The sequence below is a fragment of the Scomber japonicus genome, chromosome 17 (genome assembly GCF_027409825.1).
Source record: "Scomber japonicus isolate fScoJap1 chromosome 17, fScoJap1.pri, whole genome shotgun sequence".
Classification (NCBI taxonomy): Eukaryota; Metazoa; Chordata; class Actinopteri; order Scombriformes; family Scombridae; genus Scomber; species Scomber japonicus.
Genome location: NC_070594.1, coordinates 9,032,032 through 9,054,906, shown reverse-complemented (window position 1 = coordinate 9,054,906; position 22,875 = coordinate 9,032,032). Strand labels below are relative to the sequence as shown.

Here is a 22,875-nt window from a genome sequence, read left to right as displayed (position 1 = left end):
CTCCCATTCCTCTGTGTGCCCGGATCTTTCCCCAGCTGGTCCTAAATTTGATCTGGCAATCCCTCCATCAGTCACAGGCTCTCTCCGAGAAGCTCCAGGCTGCTGCTGACAACAACAACTTCAGCTTTGCTTGCCAAGAGGACGTGTTTAGCTGAGATGAGGGTATCATTACACCCACTCAGCAGCCTTGTTACGAAAGAAAGAGCGATCCAGCCGCTGCCCCGCCAGGCCAGCGGTCCGTCTCGCACATTGCCTCCTCTCACTCATCAGTATACCACTCCTCTGCTTCTTACCTCGGTCATGCTGCCACAAAGCAGTACAACAGAGACTGTTACGCAAACAGGTTTGGTGGTTGTTTGTCTGAGTCATCTACATCTGAGGCCCACCAGTCACTATTCTTCCAAAATAAATATGACATTACCTATCACTGATAAATTATAATAAGCTGCAAAAAACAAGAGCAGCAGTTTAAACCTGCACACAACACTTGCATATCATCAGCTTTTAAGTTGATATGTTGAACTTGTTAGCAAATGCACTCACAGAGCAACATTATCATTCACCTGAAGTCATGTTTCTGTCCACCTGCTGAATGTAAGTACAATATTCACTCTCTTGTAGCTCTGTTTTTTGCTTTACCGACTCCTTCAAGCTATAATGTGAAGTTTTGGTGTCACATTATAATATGAAACTCATTCGAATGAGGAAGAATGTGTGCAGCGAACAGATAGGAATATGAGTCATTTACACAGTTTTATTAAGTTCTGCTTCATGCTTGGGTTGAGACATGGTGAGTTTCTGCTGTTATTGAACACAGTGTGCTTACACTAAAAAGGATTTTAAAATGCATGGGGCTGTATACAGAGGGTCTGACACATTCATCCTCTGGAGGTAGCGTCATTCATTGATCTGATGTTGGAGAAGTCACTGGAGTCCACAAGCAGCAACACATGCCAAAGGGTACACAGGTTTTGATCTTTGGACTCCTTTTAAGAAGCACATAACCAAACGGTGTACAAAGACAGATCTCTCTCTGTAGCCTTCATGGTAGGACAAAATAGCCTCAGCTTGTTTAACCATAAATAAAGCCTCACTTTTATCTTATAACAGCTGGAGGGAAGTAAACACATCAGACAAAGGGCATGATGTGTGCCCCACTCCACACACCAGCACTGAAAAGCGGACCATTTTGTAATGCTGTAGTAGATAGTAGATGTAGAAAGTGTAGGAGTGCATCACGAGGAGTCCACCTCTGCCTAAACCATAAACTATGAGTATCACGTCTTAAAGTAATAAGTTATCGCATTTAAACATGGAACTGTTTTTATTTTTCTGGTGTGATCATGAAAATTATTTTCTTCTTTCCTCTCCCATTAATCATCTCACCACCCCTCACATTTATCTGCTGACCCTTTGGAGGGGCCCCACCCCTAGGTTGGGAACCACTGAACTAAATTAGCTAACTGTATATAAAGTAGTGTAAACTAGCTAACTGTGTATAAAGTAGTGTAAACTAGCTAACTGTATATAAAGTAGTGTAAACTAGCTAACTGTATATAAAGTAGTGTAAACTAGCTAACTGTATATAAAGTAATGTAAACTAGCTAACTGTATATAAAGTAGTGTAAACTAGCTAACTGTATATAAAGTAATGTAAACTAGCTAACTGTATATAAAGTAGGGTAAACTAGCTCCACCTCCAGCAGCTACAACAGTAACATGCTGCTCTAACACTGATGCTTCACTATTAATAATCTAATGATGTCATATATAATAATATATCACTACTTCTACTGTAATACTGCATACTACATCACTCATAATACTGCAGTACTTTTACTGTAATACTTTAACTACATGCAACTTTAATTTTCATGCAGGACTTTTACTTGAAATGAAGTATTTTTACATTGACATATTGGTACTTAAACCACAGTACCTCTTCCACCACTGCTCCTGATGGATTAGAAAGATTAAAAAAATGTAAAAAATGAATAAAATAAAATCCCATAGATTAAAAACAGAACATGTTTCTCACTGTAATTTTCCACGTAGTCTGAGATTTCAAACCTTAACGACACAAACACCTTTTACATGCTGTTGTAGCACACTGGTTTGCTTCTACTGACCTTTATTTGGAGCGTTGTTCATCATTATGTTTCAGCCCGGCTGCCGGAACAACAGGTGCAGCTAAACAGTAAAGTATTCATCACCGTAATGCATTTCTCATGTTCTCTCACTTCTGTTCAGGGTTAGGAGACAAAACTCATATTAAATATGGATGTACAGTATTTCCTCTAAGTTATCACAGTCTGCTTTTTCCTCTCTCTGAAGGTTTTAGTTCTTATTCATGCTGCAAACATCTGTCAAATGTCTAAGATGTTTTCCTGAATATTTCATCTTTATAAAAGAACAGGTAAGTGTTGTGGACTATATTCCATTACCTTAATCTTTTTTTGTAGCTTTTTTTGCTCACTTTCATTTATCAAGAAGTGACAGTTTGATGATTTGGTAAAAAAAAAAAAACACACAAAGCACAAATAAAACTGTCAGCTGATCCCAGTAAAGCCCGGACCTCACAGGGACATCCAGTTTCCTGCCTCGTCCTGAATCTGAATTATTATTTTAATCCTTGCTGCATTCGCCTGCTGTCACCTTAAAGTAATGTCCTACAATGAGAGGAACTATTAAAGCCATCTATTATGTTGGCACAGCTGCTCATTTGTTCTTTTTTTTTTCTTTTACTTCTCTTCACATGCGTGACATAGATTAAATTAGATTAGATTACACCTGTGACATATCTGCAATCGTCAGATAAATATTCAAGAACATGAGGAGGAGTGCAGGTTTAAGGTCACTGTGCCCTTTATGGAGGTTTTTATCATTTTTTCTCAAAACGATGTCACCATTTCATGTAGGCTTGTTGGAGATAGAGTTAAATAAATTTATAATCCCTCTAATCTGTATATCTAACCCTTACATACTGTTCAGGGTCAAATTCAACCCATTTGTACATCTGGGAGCCTGAAATTGGAAGACTTCCCCTAATATGAGCCAGAGTCCAACTGAACTGTGCTCGGGAACGGTACAGAGTGATCACCCTAGTCAAAATGAACTGGACTTTAGGGTCAAACGTGCTTGGACAGGGTACAGATTGCTTAGTGTGAGTACACCCTAAGTCTTGGTTTTGATGTTCTCTGTTGAATTCTATATTAAGTCTCATTTCGATTTGTCAGTCTTGTCAGCCTTCATCAGTTTTTTTCAGCTCTGTACTTTTGGTTTTTGTCTTACGTCAGTTCTGGAAATAAAGACATTTTTCCTGCAGCTCTGCTTTCGCTTAAGGTCTCTGGATTTGGGTCACCCTGCTCCGCTTTACGTGACAAGGACATTTGGGATATCTCGATGGGAGTGATACATTAAGGTCAGGGCTAAGATATGAGAAGTTGAAAGGATTGAGTTGTGCAGGAGGCAGAGTCAGGAAGGCTGTACACTCTGCCTCCTACTTCTTTCAAAAAGGGGGAAGAGAAGAGGTGAGAAGGGAGAAAGGACAAAAAAGGTTTTCTACGGATCAGTAACATAGACTGTATAAAAGAACGTAACATCCGTGATGTCACCCATTGGTTTGTGGACTGCTGCTCGGAAGCCAATAGTTTCAAATCTTGAAAATTTCAGGTGCATGCTGGGAAAAATAAAAACACAGATTCTACTTATATGGGCATGAGGCGGGGCCATGGGCGGAGCAAAGGAGGTTGCAATAGATTGAGAGGGCTGGATCTCGAGGACATTGGGCAATCGACCTGTCAATCACGACATAGCCACGCCCTAATGCATACCCTGCTTTATCATCAAATATAAAATCAGGGAGGCCAAGATTTCACAAATGAACATCATACTGCATTGAAGAAGGCTTTAAACTAGCGATTGAGACCATAAACACATTTTGAAAACGTTTACTGAGGTTAGAAATCTAGTGAGAAGTTGGTGAATTCTCCAATGCGACAGAAATCCTTTTGACACCAAAACGGTCGCCCCCTGGTGGCCTTTTGCTGAATTGCAGGTCTAAGTTACTTTCGCATTGGCCTTATTTCAGAGGACCGGAACCCCCGCCTTGTCAGTACTAAATGATAACTGCACTTTATTGTATCAAATCAGCATGACTTACAGAACAAACTCCATAATACAAATTATTTCCTTCCTTTTCTTTCCTTGTCTTAAAGAATGAAAATATAACTTAAACTTGCTTTTACTCAAGTGAAATGTGAACACTTTTAATGGATGATGTTTCCATTCTGGTACCAATGCTTCTTCTCCCCCCCCCCAGTAAAAGATTTAGATCCTCTTCCCCCTCAGCCAGTGTTCATTACTGACACGTTTGAATCTTCAGCCATGCAGAAATGATTTCACACTCGCAGCAGCTCATCAGGATTCTTGTGTAAATAGGAGTAAAGCTCGGCACACTGTCGAAGGAAGATACTGTACATTCAAGGTAAATTATTTATCATGATAGTGTTTTCATCACCAGTGCATCGCATAACAAAACTCATGCAAAATTCAGGAAGGAGGGCATATGTTAGCGGTGATGAGGGAGAGCTGAAGGATGCAGGCGGTTTGGAGGAATTGATGGTTTCTGACTGCACACACCCACTCAGGAGTAGGGCTGAGAAGGTTACCGTGGAAATGTAAAAGGTTACAGATTACTAGTTACTCTATTTAAAATGTAATAAGTAATGTAACTATTTCAATTACTTAATCAAAGTAATATTCAATTACTTTTTGATTACTTTGGGTAAGTGTTTCCATTAAGCACCAAAATCTAAGTTCAGCTGTTTTTCATGGACACTGACATGATTTATGAGGGAGATCATTTCTTATAAAGCAATATTTATCTTTCATTGGAAAATGTATTCATTAGTTCATGTAGATTTTTGAATATAAAATAAAGATATTTTATTTAAAAAAAGGTCAAAAGTCTGACATGGGCTTATTTTGTACTTATTTGACACCATATAAGTCCATGTGTGCTCCAAATAAGTGTGATTTATTTACAAAATATATAAAAAAATATTGATTTCAAAGAATCATCATATCATTATATGTGTTAAGCAACATATTAAATGTTAAAAAATGAGGCAAAAATCCTCCTTAGCAAAATCTTAAAGGTCTGACCTCAGATGCAACCCTCTTTGTAATCATCAGCGTTTTCATAAATATCTGTAATTTAACATTTAACTATATATTTTAACGGATTACATTTATTTTGTAATTAAATTACATAACGCTCTTAAATGTTACTAGTTACTTCCCAACACTGCTCACGAACACACACTCCTCTCCATCCAGGTCGTCTGTGGGTGAAATTCATTTTAATTTCTTTGTTGCTTCTTTGTTGTTTTGTAATTTATACTTCAGCGTCGTGTTGAAAACATTCTGCTCAGATTCTTCGTGTGTGTTTTTGTTTGTTTGGGATGTGGGATGTTTCACAGAGACTTTGGGAGCTTTACCTCGCCTACACATATCATCACATATTTATTTTTCTTCTCTTCTTCCTGTGTTATTGTCATTCAAATTTTATACTATATCCATTAAATATAATCTCTATGACCATTAAATATGTATTTTTAAACTCTGTTGTTGTTTTTATTTACATATTCTGGTTTTCTGTTTTGGAGGGCAGGTGAAGTCGATGAAGTTCAAACATTAGAAACTCAGACTTCCTTCATCATCACTCGAAGTCTCTACTTTTTAGTTTCAGTTTTTTTCCTTATGGCAACAGGATAATGCTATAAAGTTGTATACTTGCTGTGTGAGAGTTTGCTTGACGTACATTTTGGAGACTTTCCACCCAAGAAGAACAACAGGTTCAGTCGCTTCAGCCAGTTCCTCTTTAATGTTGTTTTATCAGTGTAATTAATACATACATACATATAAATGTAACTGTAATCTGTTACAGTTTCTGGCTTTTTCTGTGCAGCTACTACTAAAGCTGTAAACAACATCGGAATATCGCGTGATCACTGAAATACCGCGTGATCTTGCGAGATCCCACACAGCACATCTAGAGATGTGTATGTGTGAATAGTAACATTATAAATAGGCTATCCAGTAATCTGTAACCTATTATACTTCCAAAGTAACCATCCCAACCCTGTGTTTTATGATGTGACGTTACGGTTAAGTTTAGGCACAAAAACACATTTATTCTTCATCAGTGATTCACAACAGTTTCTAAAAGCCCAGAAGTGGAGTTTATGAACAAAAAACATATTGCTCGTGTCCACAAACATCTGTGCGGACAACCTTGTCGGCTTGAAATTACACTGGCAGATGGCAAAGAGTCAAAAAAGGGCAAGTGCTCTAATTAGTGAGTTTTGGCAGATATAGAGCGACCTGCAGGAGGAATGGTGTGGTGGAGCGAGACAGGTGCACGCCTCAATTCATGCAGGCATGCAGGGAGGACGAGAGTTCAGGAGCAACCGGTAGGCCTAAGGCTGTTTTCTGTGTATTATGTTTTATACTGTCAGGTTTGAATGTGTTTGAGACTTTTAATGTTTTTATGTATTTCAGAGCTGCTTCCCTGCTGGGTTGAAGGCAGATGGTAGTCTGCAGGAAAGGAAATTGATGTATTTTAAAGTTTTCATCATGTAATTTTGATATATGTGTGATAGAGATTTTTTTTTAACCCTTACATACTGTTCACTATGTTCACATACTGTTTTTACATTTGAGAGCTGTAAAAAAAAATATCCTATTCACATTTCTGTAAGGTGGACTTTGTCTAATGTGACCCTGAATGTAGAAAAATTGAAATAAAATGCATCATATTTGTATTTTTGTGCAGCTAAAACACATATTTGTAAAGGTCATCACCATTCAAACATGTTATTGTATTCTTCATAATCTATAAAATGTTCTCCTGAACCATGAAATAGTGATTGTAAATGTCTTTTTTTCCATTAATAAATAGAATACACTCTTTATTAAGGACTAATCAACCATTCATGAATTATGAGACTAATTATGAGGGTTAAGATTGTTAATATTTGTCTCTCATCAGTGCATCACTTTATCAACCTCATCAGTTATCAGTCACCAGTGTATGAACTCCATGGGGGTGGGGTTGTCATCATGCCGCTATTCAGGAGTGAAATCCCTTGATTCGAAATCTCCCTGTAGACTCTACATGCCAGATGTTTGACAAGACTCAATCATCAATATCATCTGTGAAAGAAACACTTCCTTTTGCTTCAGCCACTAATCTCTCCTGATTGAAATAACTATTGACCATGCTACTATAGTGAAGACAAATTAAAAACAATTAGGTGACTGTAAACATTTACATTTTTGCAGTGACTAGACTAAATAACTCTCTAACTATAACTCTCAGGAATAAAAAGACAATCATTTCAATTCAAAACGAACAAGCCATCATCCTCCCACACCTGCATTCCCTTGACATTAAATGGTTAGTCCACAATTGCTGTAATTAACACCAAGCTAGTCTAAGAGCTGCTTCATGCAATGAGTTTTTTAAAAAAAAAAGAAAAAAGGCTTTTCATCTTTCCATAGAGAGTGTGAAAGAGAGAGGAGAGACGTGGACTCGCAAATTTATCTGCAATTTGCAAAACGATAATCAATTACAGACATGAAGCTGCCCACATTCCCAATCTGCATGTAAGCGCTGCTCGCAAAATCACTTCTGTAAACAAGCCCCATTGTTGTATGTAATGCAGGCATGGCCTCGTTTCCTCTCTGTTCTCTACTGTCTCGTGGGTAAACAGGCCCCCGAAATACTGAAATATATCCCTTCCACACGTTTTAAGATGTATACAAATAATCTGCTTTCACTAATAATTAGTTTTTGACACCTTATTATTCCCCATAAAAAATGCAATCATCTCATTAAAATCCTGATAATTACATTTTCTCCTTCTCTCGCCTTGAAAAATACAGTATATCTGAAAATTGAAAGAGGTGGGGGGGGGGAGACCCTAAAAATGCTTCAACACCTGCAGCTCCATGAATGCTGAGCCAACTTTAGCGGAAAAAACAGTAAGTTTCATTCAGTGTTTGACTGTTCTGACACTCACTTTCAAAGCTGAAAAATAAAACATGCAATCCCATCGAGGTCAAAATTTGTTGCAGCTTTGCAGACAAAAAGGTAAAGCAGGGAGAGAGAGGAAAGATGTTTTTTGGGGTGGATAAGAAGAGATTTTCTGCTATTTCTGCCTTGAAATGAAGCTGATTTGCATGTAGAAGTTTCTTATTTGTTCTCAACGGAGCAAACATAGGAAGTGGATAGATTTCTGTCTCCTTCCTTTAAAATGAACAGGTTCAGTGAAGTGACGCCACCTCGCTGCCTTCATCTATTTTCCAGTTGATTTCATTTGGCTTCTGCACATCACACTATTGACCGATAGTTAAATTGACACTATTGACTCCAGAAAGACCCACAGGACCGTAATATGCTGCTTTCCAAAACAGTTACTATGCAAATCAGTTAAAAAATAATGATGTTTAATGATGTGACAACACTGTGGTTAAAGTCTGATTAGGGAGAATAGAGAATTAAAAAAAACCTTTGATGTCTTTTTGACCCAGAATATAAAAAAATATACAGAAATGTTTCAACTTTCTAAAAATGTTTTTGTGCAACTGATACACATTTTTGTTGAGTGTTTGACTCTCATCTATTAAAAACACACCATTCAAAAATAGAGTGATTGTAAATATTTTTCTCTCCATCTACAGAAAGCATAAACACTAAAGAATACACTATCTGTGCTCTCTGAAAGCTTCATTAAGGATTAATCATCAATTTATTAATGGCCGATGAGGTATTCATGTCCAAAATTATGTATAGAGACTAAATATAAGGGGATACTCTGAAATGACTGAATAAGTACAGTATGTAAGGGTTAAAGTTATGCAACCTTCGTTGTCATGGCAACGGTAAACACCACCATTTTTATGTTTTTAAAGAAATGTCCCACACTTGCAGTTGGAAACAGAAAGTCTTAAGAAGGTAAAATAATTTTATCAAGTCACCTTATATTGATATAAGAACTGCGTCACTTCCCTGGGTCAGAATTACTACGGACGTTTAAGCCCCTAAGAAGAGTGCCAGGAATGCCAATTCGACATAGTGGCCAAACCATGCAATTACATCATCTGATGCTATTTGCCCCAATAGCATCACAGTCCCGTAGACTTACACTGTTAAAGAGACATCTGTAAATACATTTTTTGAGTGCCACAAGTCCTGCAAAATGACAGAATGACAGAATTGAATCCATTACATCTGATCACACTTCAGAAGTCTAAAAATCATTTTATCCCCGTTCAAGTTAGCCGGAGGTCTAAACCAGAAGTTAGTTATCTCGGTCAGTGGAAGTCTCTACTGAGCATGCTCCATGGACACATTGGATCGATGGGGCATCCTCAGTATTTCATCCAGGTAATTTCTTTATAGCAAGAAGTGACTTTTCTGGCTTCTTGTGCCACTGAGTAACTTCCATAGAAAAACAAGGTCACGACTTCAGCTCTCTTTATAAATCCTTGCAGCCACTAGATGGCATAAATGTAAGTATAGGTCGTCTTTTCAAAGCCTGAATTTGAGACTGATACCGTTCTTTTTTTTCTTGTGAGGACAGACCGCTTCTGTAGCATTACACATTACTTGCAGAGTCCTGCGTTGCCATGGTTTAGCAGAGCATCAAACCATGGAAACAGTAATCAGGGCGCCACAGCTTGATCGATTTCAAAGAGAGACAACAACATTATTTTTTATGAAAAAAGGGGAAGAATGACACCGCAGCAGCATTTCCTGTTGAGTGTCTTAAGAGGAGGGTTTTTCAGTATGATCCTTTTAATCCTTCGCAACCAAGAAGACAGTCAGTTTAGAGTTTAGACGGACTTTGGGTGCATATTAAGATATCCACTGTTTGTAAAAAATGAACAGCAGCATGATGTTTTGGTCCAAGAAATGTGCTTCCGTGTCACATTCTTGATTGCCTCGGCCTTGACATGTTTAGTTATTTAATTAGTTCAGACACCTTATTGCTGTTCAGGACATAATTGGTTACTTTACCTCTAAACCCTTCTTTGTATTGAAAGGATGTGTTATGCAATCCTGATTATGGTCTGTGAATGAAGTGAGATTAATTAACTTCCTTTCAACCCTTTGAGCTTGCCTGATCTGATCAATATTGCCAGGCTTTAACTCCAGCTGTCTATCTGCTACCTTTCTTGTATCTAAACCTGAGAGGAGTTTGGAGCCTCTTTCCCCTTCCTGCATATCCTAATTATCACTAATAAAAGATATGTTTGTTTAATCAGGTGGTAAAGTACTGTAGCTGTGTCTCACCAGTTATTAATTAACAACAAAGAAAACAACATAATGAAGCATTTTTCATGAACGTATTTGCAAACAGCTGGAGCAACTACAGCAAGATTTATTACTGTTATGGTTCAGTTTTGGCCCTCACGGTGTTTTAAGTCTAACTAATCTGATTTAAAGTGTTAATTTGGCTGAATTATACATCTACTTTGTTAGGATGGAATAAAAGATTGTCTGAGAAGATTTTACAGATGCTGACACAGTAAGTCAACTTTTACATCCCAGCCTGACAAATTCACAGATATTATTCAGTATTTTTTCTTAACTCATACCGCTGTATACACATTTTATTTTGCCATGTAACATGTTTCGGAGGGGGGCGGGGGTTGTTCCTTTTTTTGTGCTTCTGTCTTATTTTATTTCCTGTTCTGTTTTGTTTCCTGTTCTGTTTTATAATGGCTTAAATTCTGAATTGAAGATTGATATCCTTCTTGATATTGTATTCTAGTAATTATCTGTTATTTGTTTTCAAACTCTATAAAGTGTTTTTTCCCCCCAATATGAATACACGACACACTTAAAGGGGATAATATTCTGAGGCTCTACTGGAATATATTTGCATGATTTACAGTTAAAAACACCTTATTTATCTTACACCGGTCAAGCCCTTCAGTTCAGCCTCTGTCTGAAACAGGCTGTTTTAGCTCCTGTCTCTTTAAGACACCCCCCCCCCCCCCCCCACCTCCCCCGAGCCCACTCTATGCTTTGTGTTTGTTCCTCCAGCTCCATGGCCTCTGTAAGCAAGCCATAGTAGTAAGATTTCTTTGTCACTGTCAGACTCTGTATTTTATGTTGTGTTGTACACTTCCTGTTTTATTTTGAAAGTCTAGTCTTCCCCTGTGCTATCAGTTTTACTCCCCCTCTTCTCTTTCGTTCTTTTTCCCGCCTTAGTTGATTACCTATTTGTTTCACCTGTGTCTTGCCTCCCTTTGTGTATATAACCCCGCCCCACCATGTCTTCCTTGCCAGATTGTCTTTGTTACCCTGTGTACTTGCTTTCGTGTGTTATTCCTGGTTGTTTCTTTGTGTAATACTGGTTTGTTTTTTGACCACAGATTTTCTGCCTGCTCCTTGCCTGTTTTGATTGCCTGATTCCTGCTAGCCTTTTTGTGTATGACCACCTGCCTCCTCTTGGATTAAAGAATTTGTCTTACTGGACTTTGTACCTCTGCCTCGCTTCCCCTTCTTGCGACTGGGTCCACACTCACTAGCCGTTACAGTCTCATTCTTTACTTAACACGGAAACTTTTCAGACATATCTGTACATGTTGGAGCTGAATCATATCTGAAATATAACCGTGGGAAATGTCATCAACCTAAGTGGCAAAAGTTACAAAACGGACGGCTGTTTCCGACAATCTGATGCAATCAAGAGGAGGAAGTAGAGGTAAGTTTGCAAACAAAGCTTTTAAAGGAAGTTGAAGCCTTGGCCTTCGACTTGCAGGAAGCATTTCTACATTCTACACTGACCATGTTTCATAACATAAAGCAGAATATGTCTCCTGTTAAAGCTGGTTTGATTATTTTTAACATTCATATTTAGTACTGTATTTGTGTTCAATTTTAACACACTCCTCAACAAATAGTGTCATTAAGAGGAGGATGTATAGGTAACTTTACAAATGAAGCTTTTAGGCCTGGTTAGTGCTGGACTTTGACTTGCAGTGAGCATTTCTACAAAAGTTCACCTCACATTTTGGATCATTGACCATGTTTGGCATAACAGTCTAAAAATAACAGAAAATCACAAGAAGCAAGATATGTCTCCTTTTAAAACCAGCTTAGAATTAGTTTGGGATTGGGACACAGGATAATTTGATCAGATATGGTCCTAAAGGCAAAAAACCAACCCTGTGCAACACAATTGTCAATCACTGCAGAATGAATACACTCATTATGCTGTACGTATGCTGATCTTTGCACATTAATATATAATATAATCCCCCTGATGGAGAGAGATACACAGCTTCACGCATGTCTTTCATTAGGAATTCATAACTGACATTTTCGTCACCCTTTTTGGATTTCTTTTCTTCTTTTGTTATCCCCCAGCTGATTTAATTAAGTTACAAAGCGTTAATGGCGTCACACCGAATATCCATCAGCTTACATCTGTGAAAATGTTTTATCATGGCGAGGCAGACCAAATACCAAGGCAGATTCTGACAAGGATAAAAGAAATGTCAACTCTCCCTTGTGTTATGAATCTTTACAGTACAGCACTTGTACCTCTCTCTGAATCACATTAACGCAGATGTTCAATTAGAAGAATGAGAACATGTGGGGAAACTATCATAACCTCATGATGCCATAGACCTTTTTTATTGATATCATTTTTTTTTTTCAGTTTTCACAACAGCAGCAGTGTTTTTTTTTTTTATGTGCTCCAAATGTTTGTTTGGATTTCATCCTCCAGAGCAGAGCAATTACAGTGCATCGCCTTTATGTGTGCAGAAGCGTTGTACAGCAGAAGCTAAACCCAGATGAAATGCAACTTCCATTGGACTGACAGAGCGACCGGATGAGTTTCACACTGAGCTGATCAATACTGTACACAAAGAGGCTTTTCATCACAGAGCTGGAGCGGAGCGTGATGGTTACGTCCACACCGTAATCTCAAGCTCAAGCGTCCAAGACGGCTGCCGAAAAAAGACATTTACATGACATTTACGCTTCCGGCAGTAATCTTTGATGCAGTGAGAGAAATTACCATCAAACACCAGGGATTTCCTGTCATGTATGACTCTGTTTTCTTTCTTTTTATCTTTTTTTTTTTTTTTTTTTAAACAAAGACTCCGGTGCCACAAACCATCTGCAGCCAATCTGTGGCAGCTTGATGCATTTTAAGAGAATTTGCTGACTCACGGCCATTTTTCCCATTAAATGTTGTGAACAGATGAATGTTTTCAATTATTCTTTTACAGAGATCTCTCTTGAAGATATACTTTTTGGAAAGTAAGCTCTTTTGTGTTCTTGCTGTGAGGTTTTAAGAAGATCAATACCACTGAATCCTTTACCTCTAGGTTCTGAGCTTAAAAAAATTGTAGATACTTTCCTGTTTCTTCTTTATTTCATTCAGATAAAGTGCAGCGTTTTGAGCAGATTTAGCTCTTTGTCAAGGAACAGATCAATAAATGCAATCTTGGCTCAAAACATTGCACTTTTTCCTAATGTAATAAAGAAGAATATGTGATCTTACAGTGTTGCAAGTCTTTGAGAAACAGCAAAATCAATAACATTGTCATGCATGCATGCTTAATATGAAGCTAGAGTCAGGAGGCGATTAGCTTAGCTTAGCATAAAGACTGGTAACAAGTGGAAACAGCTAGCTTGGCTCTGTCGAAAGATTTTTAAAAAAGTACACCAACCAACACCTCTAAAGCTAATTTATTAACTGGTTGTATCTTGTTTGTTTGATTTATACACAAACAGAAATGTAAAAATTTGATGTTTTTGGTGTAAATATTAGCAGCACATATAAGGTTGGGCTCAAAAATTAGTAGTTATCAGATTTGCTGCTTGGGTCAATATCACTCAAGACAAGGTTAGCATTATTTTTATTGGACTATTGGGTTATTTACCCAAACTAAAGCTTGTTATAATCTACTCTACTCCCTTTAAACTTGCATGTCACAGTTTGTTAATAATTGTTTATGACTCGTGTATCTTTTGAAGGTCGTATTCACATTGTTTTAGGCAAGGAATAACACATTTTGTGACAGTTTTTAGCTAAAGCTTGTTGTGTGTAACACTGGGTCAAAAGAATAGATAAAGAGCGAACAGGTAAAGTCAATCAAATTATATGTTGGTGCTATATTGAATGATTTTTTAAATTGTCTAGCATGTTCCTGCAGAGGGTAAACCTAAAATTGGGACTGAATTGCAGGAGGCTGTGGAGCCGGCGACTACAGAATGAGTAGTTTATCACATCTAAAGGCGATAAAATATAGAGAGATAAGAAAGGTGCTACTGAAAGATTTATAATGACAGCTTTTTTTTAAACAATTCAGTGAATTTATGGGTCCCTCTTTGTAACTTCTTTTCAGTTGTTCATGGATTAAATATGTTTTTAAAAAGAGTTGTCTTTGCACTCCTCAAGATAAACAGATGCATAAAGGATAAAATGACTGCTCCCATGTTTCAAGGTAAAGACAGAAAAGGAGTGCTGGTAGTGTGCTTTGTGTCCAGATTAAAACATCAGGATTTAACATGTTAATTAGGTCAGTTTAGAAGATCTGGGTGGTGTATTTAGAGCTGTTTTTCCAACAGAGCCAGGCTTTTCTTAATCTTAATGCTAAACTAAGCTAATTGCTTCACCTCTGTACTTGATCAATGATATTGATAGCCATCTTCTCACTCCCAGCAAGAAAGCAAAAATTCCTCCAAAGTTTACCTCTGAATTCACAGGACAGGGTTCCTACACACGTTTGAGATCACATTATTGAGATTTCCTAAATTATTGCATAACATGTTACATGCTGCAGTCAGAGTTGTATTCCTTCAAAACATCCTCGTCCTCCCCAAGAAACCTTTATTAGCTACCAATGAAAGTCTGTCTCCTATTTTATACTTTAAAAAATGAATGTATATTTCTGTAAATGCTTTCTCTTTTTTTTGATGGTCAGTGTGTAGAAATGAGTGGCCTCTAGCTGAACAGACTTATCAGAAATATAATATAATATTGATAATTGTGTTTTTATTAGTGTATAATCACCTGAAAATAAGCACTGAGTTTTCTTTAGCTTAGAATGAGCCCTTTATATCTACATAAGTCTTCCATGGAGGCCACCACGTTGCACTTCCATGTTTCTACAGTAGCCCAGAACAGACAAAACAAACACTGGCTTTAGATAGGACCTTTCACAAGTGTTGCGGCCACATTAGGTTAACTTTAACACTTAAGAGGGGAGGTTTATTCAGTTTGTTGTAATCAGCAACATCACCACTAGATGTCACTAAATCCTACACACTGGTCCTTTAATTAAAGAGCTGATAATTGAATATTGTTTTGAGTTCTTTTGTTCCAGCTTCTTAAATGTGAATATTTACTGGTTTCTTTTGTCTTCTATGATAATTAACCAAATTTGTGTGGATAGTGGACACACAAATGCCAGGAATATTGGGAGAAAGCAAGATATTTTAGGTTGCATCTTTTGTTTTAGGAAACACTGATTGACCCAATGACCAATCAATTAATCAAGACATTGGACAGATTAACTGATAATGGAAAATAAAGGTTAGGTGCAGCCCTAGTTTTAATTTTTCACTATCATTTTTCAATATCAAGAGTATAATTCTGATAGAAAAGCCACATTTAAGAGTTTGACTCTTAAAAAAGCTGAATATACCTTAAAGAGTCACCATGTATAGTTTGTCCACTGTAACTATAAATGTAAAACTCTCATCAGATTGTAAAACATAGAAATTCCTCAGAAGCAAAACTGAAGACGTGTCCTCAGATGATCTTAATGGTAGCTATGACTCTGCACATTTATAACACAATCTGCATCAGTAATACTTTGTTTTTCCATCTTTTTTTCTCAGTCAAGCTGCAAGCAAACAGATTAGGTTTTTTAGTTGGATCTTTTTTTTCTCCAGGTGTTTTCTTTTAAGGGATCAGCAGCAGTGCAGCTTGACATTTAACATATTAAGTTTGTTGAGGGGGGAAAAGGATGATTTTGATCAGAATACCGTGACATTTTCCAGCATTTAAAAAAAAAAAGTATCATCTTCCACAACTTTTTGCAGGTGTGGCAGACATAAATGCCAAATAACACCAGTTTTCAAGTTTATAGAGACTGTAGGAACCCTTGAATATCAACCCTGTGTGACTAGATTGGGTGTAGATCTTTAGCCTGATATGAAATGGTACATCAAAGCTAATATTAACAATTAAAGAATGCATCATCAACAAGAGGTCTGGTAGATAGAATTGGTTTTACAATACTGGCTCTTCATTCTGTCGCTTATTTTACAGTACGATACTCATTCAGCTGAGCAAAAAATAAATAAAATCCCTTTTTTTTGCAAATGAAGGTAAAAATCACATTGATGCATACAGATTCATACATTTACACTCAGTTTTGGAGCCTTGTTTAAAGTGAAGATCAGTCACAGCAAGAAAAGAAAACAAAAAAAACAAACACTGGCCACAAGAATGAACCAAATTTGTATCTTTTTCTGCAAAATTAAAATCATGCTTTTATCTCTATCTGGGCCAGGCACATCTGAGAAATGAAACGAAACTTGTAGGCACCAGTATTTCCCCTTATTGAGTCAGGAAAATGAAACACAAATGTAATTTTTTGCCCTTGGGGCTCATGGTAGCTTAGTCCTAAGCTGTTTGTGCTTTCAAGCCAACCAAACGTTGACTGTCAAACTCATATGGCAAAGTGAGTCTGTAGGCTACAGTCCAGTGCAGCACATACAGGCGGGGCCCCTGCATCTGGGGCTATGGGCTTTCTCCAAGTCATTATTATAAGACTATTGACTGAAACCCAGGCACAACACCCTTCATTTTATCACCATCATCATCATAACCATCATCATCAACCTCTGAGATTACTCTTCGGCACAGACACCAGCAGGCGATTTTTTTTTTCTAGAAAAAATTCCAGCAGTTCAGAAATGGCTGCCATTCATTACGCAGAGCCAGGAGATAACACAATGCAGCCTAGAGTGGCAGGTCAATACATTGCCACAGTCCACTGCATCATCTATCAGGTAAAAAGCTCATTCTGAACGCCACATCATCATACACAATCTAGATATTGGCGTTGTAGCCCTCAGGGGTGGTAAACATGGGGAGTGAAATTTTTGTGGTGGATTTGATTTAATTCTGGCATTATACAGACGATTAGAGATGGGATTTTGAAGAGTGAGGGGGGAGAGAGGGGGGATAATTATGGCTGGTAATACTCGTTCATGCCCTGCAACATTTAAACCTTATCAGTTTGTGGAAAGCCTGTTTGAAGTCCTCATTGGACATGGTGTAAATGATGGGGTTGATTAAGGAGTTGAGGTAACCCAGCCAGGTGAAAATGTCAAATAACTCCGGGTAGAAGCAGGACTCGCAGAGAGGCACTAGAAGAGTGTAAATGAAAAACGGGAGCCAGCATATGATGTAAGCTCCGAGGATTATTCCTAAAGTTTTGGTCGCCTTCCTCTCCCTGGCTGCGGAGATCCTCTTCTTCTCCAGCAGCGCGTCGGACACAGTGACTTTGACTTGGCTCAAGTTCGGGGACGAGGTAGTGTCACAAGAGGAAGTATCGTTCGTCCCGTAGTTCAGGGAGGTTGTGGATGCCACCGATCCAGGGGAATTGGTGACCAGGTGAGCCGAGGTGAGTCTTTTCCCCGTCTTGTTGTGAGACTGCTTCAGGATGCGCTTTCTGGCTTCCACGTAAATCCTCCCGTACAGTGCGATGAGCAGCAGCGTGGGGATGTAGAAAGCGCCGAAGGTGGAGTAGATGGTGTAGAAAATGTGATCCGTGTTCACATTACAAGCCGTCACCTCCTCTGCCTTCACCTGGCGCCAGAAGAAAGGCGGCAGGGAGATGGAGATGGCGATGACCCAAGCGGTGGCGACCATCCCAGCTGCGCGCCCCGGCGTGCGCTTTTTGGAGTACTCTACTGCGTCCGTGATTGCCCAGTACCGGTCCAGCGCAATTACGCACAGGTGGAGGATGGAAGCAGTGCAACACGTTATATCCGAGCTCAGCCAGATATCACACACCACCTGCCCTAATGTCCATGTTTGGCTCACCGTGTACAGCGCGCTGATGGGCATCACCAAAATGGACACCAGCAGGTCCGTGACAGCCAAGGAGGCGATCAGAAAGTTTGCAGGGGTGTGTAATTTTCTGGACTGGTAAATAGTGGCGATGACAAACGCGTTTGAAAGCGTCGTGGCGAAAGTTATGAGGGATAAGGTCACAGCTAGACCCGCCCGGAAAGCCAAGTTAGTGTCATTCGCCTCCGCTTTCGACGTGAAATTGACATGGGTGTCGTTGGTGGAGATGTTCAACAGCTCTCCGTAGATGACAGGCGTTGGTTTGAGCTGACTGGCATTCTCCATCCCTCCACCTTCCCTCGTTAGATCCCCCTGTCATTGAGCTCAAAGGAAAAGCTTGGAGATCACCCTGAAATCACTCAAATAATCATCCACGATGCGCTTTTCTCTTCTTCTCCTTCTTTTTCTTCTTCTTCTTCTTCTTTTTTTAAACCCAAAATAAACGCAGCTCCATCTCCAACAGCAGTTATCCAACAATCAGACGACAGGTGTTTCCATGAAGACACATTTTTTGCCTCCTCTTCTTCATGTTATTTGACTTCATCCGTGGCATTAAAAGAACTATTTAATCAACTTAAATATCCATTCATGAGAAATAAAAAGGGCGCACAAAACGGCCTCTCCATTATCCAACAAAGATTTGCTGTGACACGCTCATCATGTTCCAAATCATTTCATAATCCAGTTTTACAGTAAAAGGTTTAATGCGTAAATTGTCAGTTTTTAATCCGCTCTCAGTATGTGTGTGTGTGCGCGTGTCCTCTCACAAGTTCAGAGCTGCTGAAGTCTGGCTCCTGGTTTTATACTGCTCTCTCTCTCTCTCTCTCTCTCTCTCTCTCTCTCTCTCTCTCTCTCTCTCTCTCTCCTCCCTCCCATACTCTCTCTCTCTCTATCTCACTCTCTCTCCTCCCTCCCATACTCTCTCTCTCTCTATCTCACTCTCTCTCCTCCCTCCCATACTCTCCCTCTCTCTATCTCACTCTCTCTCCTCCCTCCCATACTCTCTCTCTCTCTCTCTCTCTCTCTCTCTCTCTCTCTCTCTCTCTCTCTCTCTCTCTCTCTCTCTCTCTCTCTCTCTCACTCTCTCTCCTCCCTCCCATACTCTCCCTCTCTCTCTCTCACTCTCTCCTCCCTCCCATACTCTTCTCTCTCTCTCTCTCTCTCTCTCTCTCTCTCTCTCTCTCTCTCTCTCTCTCTCTCTCTCTCTCTCTCTCTCTGTCACAGATGGTAAAGGGACTCTTTTTTATAAATTTAAAAGCAATTTTCCACCTGCTCCATGCTGCTCTCTCTGGTAAAGCCCAACAAATAGGCTACTGGATTTCTCTTATACATTTTATAAAGCTTTAAATCCAAGATATAAAACAGCTTTTAGGATCCTTTAAATTATTATTTTTATTTATTTTTGATGAATTTTGGGCCACATATATGTTGATGTTTTACAGTGTAATAAACGTGTCAGTGCTCTCTGGTGGACAAACTGTGGGGGGAAAAAAAATAAGCTTTTAAAATCATTCTTGGACCATAAGTTGGGAAACCAGCTCACTATTAGGTCTGTTTCAGTAGCTATTCCCGAGCTTTCAATCAGATATCATGATCTTCATAGCAAATGGAGTTTGTACAAATGTTATGGAAGTGATTCATGTTCTTTCTAAGCACTTAAAGCACTTTGCATCCTTGTTGATTTGCAGCTCAAAGTCCAATCCTGATAACTAAGCATGCATGCTGATGAAAATCATGTGATAGGATTGAAAGCTACAGAATGAACCTTTTAGTAGGACTGTTATCTGAAGTGTCATATCTAAAGCATCTAAATCTATTTTTTTATTTCCATCAAAATGCATATAGCTATACTTGTATGATTTAAGAAAGAGAGAGAGAGAATTTGCTGGTTGGATCTTGTCGGTTGTAAAGATTTGATGATTTATTGTCATACATGATGGATTTGGTCAGATAAAACAATGTCAATTTGGTCTTTGAGAAAATCTAACGAGAAAATAATCTGCATACTAATCAATAAAGACATTAATTAGTTACAATTTCTTTCCATTCCTGTCCCAACACTGACATTTCTACTCTACTAAATCCTGCTTCCACTTTACCAGCAATTCAATTCCAATGGAGAAATACAGAATCCTTAATCAATTGATTTTTTGACAGTAATCTGAGCTTTCAAATGCATCTCATACAGTAGTCAGTAGTCTCCTTCAGTAAATAGACTTTTGCTCAGCTGTCAGCTCAACCCAAAACAGAGAGAATATGACACAGATATATTTGACACCTTTAGACAGTTCAAGGTTTCAGGTTTTAGAGTTTGGTTTGTTGCATAAAGCTGCAGGCTCACATCCGATTTGATTTTGTTCAAATGAAATTAGACAAAACAACAGTCTCTCCGTCTGCGTCTGTACATTTCATATGTTACAGTTAGAGACAAAATGTCCAGTGAAACGAGCCAGAGAGACAGTGATGAGCTAATGTGATGTAATAAAGCAAAAAGTGTAGCTTCAGGTCTTGGGTCAGGTACCAGTCGGGTTCATACGGTTCAGGTTTTTAAAGCTGTGGACATGACTCAGGTCCTGGTCTCAGTTAAAGACTCATTCATAACTCTATTGACCATGTATTAGCTGGGTTTTACTGTAGATGCTGTTCTTTCTGGGCGGTCCAGTAAAGCTTCTTTAAAATGAAATCACTTTTTCCCTCTGTTGTCCTAATAAAAAGCTCCTTTTCTTTCACTGTCAACAACTCTACAGCAGCGATTAATGATTATTTTTTATCATTTGCCAACTCTAAAACAATTTCATTTCTTGTTTTGCCCGATCAGCAATTCAAAAACTAAAAATGTCATTATCTTTGACAACTTCTTCTAGGACGTGAAAAGCTAGAATCAGAGATTTTTGGGAATCTGTGCTTTTGTTTTGGTATGCATTTTTAATTTCTCCTAGATATTTTTGATTAGCAGGGGCTGGGTTTATTTTACTGTATAACACAATTATTTTATCAGTGTGTAAGATTATTTATTTCCTTACATTTACATCTTCTCTTTGCACGATTGATAATAAGGTCCTAACATCCTCAAACGAGTAGCAGTGTCGTAGCTTCTTGTTGTTGCTAAAATTAGTCAAATTTGTATCAAACTACAAACATTATTAAACATAAATTAACAAGTTTCAACCTTATAGTTTGATAAGGTTTTGAACCTGGTCCATTTTTGTCTGGAGATCGACTGTTGATTGACTTGGCCAAGATGCCTGCCATCTGGTTATTACACTTTGCGACCACTAGGAGGAACAAAAAAGTGTGTACGAACGAGGACAGATCAAAGTTTAGCAGAATGAAGTATGAGGTCCAGTAAACCCAAAATGTAATGTTATGTCCACATATGAGGACGCAGGGTTGCAGAAGCATAAACAAAAATTGATACTGTTATCAAAATAGTTCTGTCCAGCGATATTCATTTAATAATAAGAGTTTATTGAAACAACTTACTATGTCTATATACAGGTGGAACAGTTTTTGGAAATTGTAAACTGGATACAAAAAGTAGAAAAGGTGTGTAAGAGTGAAAAGAGTGCTTAAATAAAGAATGATAAAATAATATGTTACTTTACTATTATGTTACTTTTTATAAATACAGTAGGTGATTATACACAATACATAAAACCTGCTGGATATTTTAATTTTAAGTGTCATTTTCTATTTCTGTATCATACCAAACATTTAGCCTCACTGGGGATTACAAAACATCTTCCATATGTAAAGCATGTGGATAAAGGAAAAGAAAAGAAACATGAACACAATGAAAACTAAACAAAAGCTAAATGAACCGTTTCCATAATGAGCTCTTATACAGTATATCTACAGATTGACACAATACAGAGGTTTTTCTTCTTCTCCCAGGCTTTCCACAGATAACTGGCTAATTTATGTTACATGTGTGAACAGCCGACTCAGCCGTCTTTGTGCATCACTGACATTTACACAACCAATATCTATTTTTATCTTATTAAACAAAGAACTGCGTATGCACTATGAAAAGGACAGTAGAACAACAGAAAGGAGCTCTTTTTTTTATATCATCATTCAGACAGCTCACTACACAGATCCGCTTTTCTTCTTCTAAATTAACATTTCTTCCAGTTTCAACAGTCAGAGCTAAAATGCCAGATCTCAGCTGGGCACTTAGAGATCTTTTGCTTTTTAGACAAATTATATACAGTACAGCATACTTCTCAGTCACAGTATTCAGTTTTTATCATTGTAAAGATACACAGTTTTGAATTTGGTCTATATATCTATATATCAGCATCAAACGTCTCCACCCAGGTAAAGAAAGCTGAGAAACAAGTGTTCATTTTGAGTTCTTGTTAACTTCTAGAGAGGAGCAATAGAAAGCATCCTGACTGGTAAACATCACAAATTAAGATGGGATTGTGCACGGCCCGAAGACAGGAAGGCTCTTCAGCAGATCATTAAAACCACCCAGAAGAACATCATTGGTATCCATCTATCAGTGTTGTGAGGAGCCTGCACTCAGCCCAAAGGATACTTAAAAACATCCACCGACGGCAGCCACAGCCTGCTCACACTGCTGCCGTCTGGCTAGAGATACAGAAGTATCAGCTGCCGTGCCACCAGACTACAAAGCAGCTTCTTTCCTCCGGCTGTGAGACGCCTCAGTTCATCTTGTGCACTC

General features: G+C 38.4%; 1 protein-coding gene across 1 annotated transcript; it reads right to left on the bottom strand.

The window, feature by feature from the left end:
- Window positions 1-17,318: 17,318 nt before the first annotated feature.
- LOC128376706 (5-hydroxytryptamine receptor 1B-like) lies at window positions 17,319-18,470 on the bottom strand. The gene has a single exon (XM_053336498.1). The coding sequence runs from the start codon at window positions 18,468-18,470 to the stop codon at window positions 17,319-17,321; it is 1,152 nt and encodes a 383-aa protein (XP_053192473.1).
- Window positions 18,471-22,875: the final 4,405 nt, after the last annotated feature.

Excerpts from the sequence above, each read along its gene's own strand:
- LOC128376706 (XM_053336498.1), bottom strand. The coding sequence starts at position 18,470 with ATGGAGAATGCCAGTCAGCTCAAACCAACGCCTGTCATCTACGGAGAG.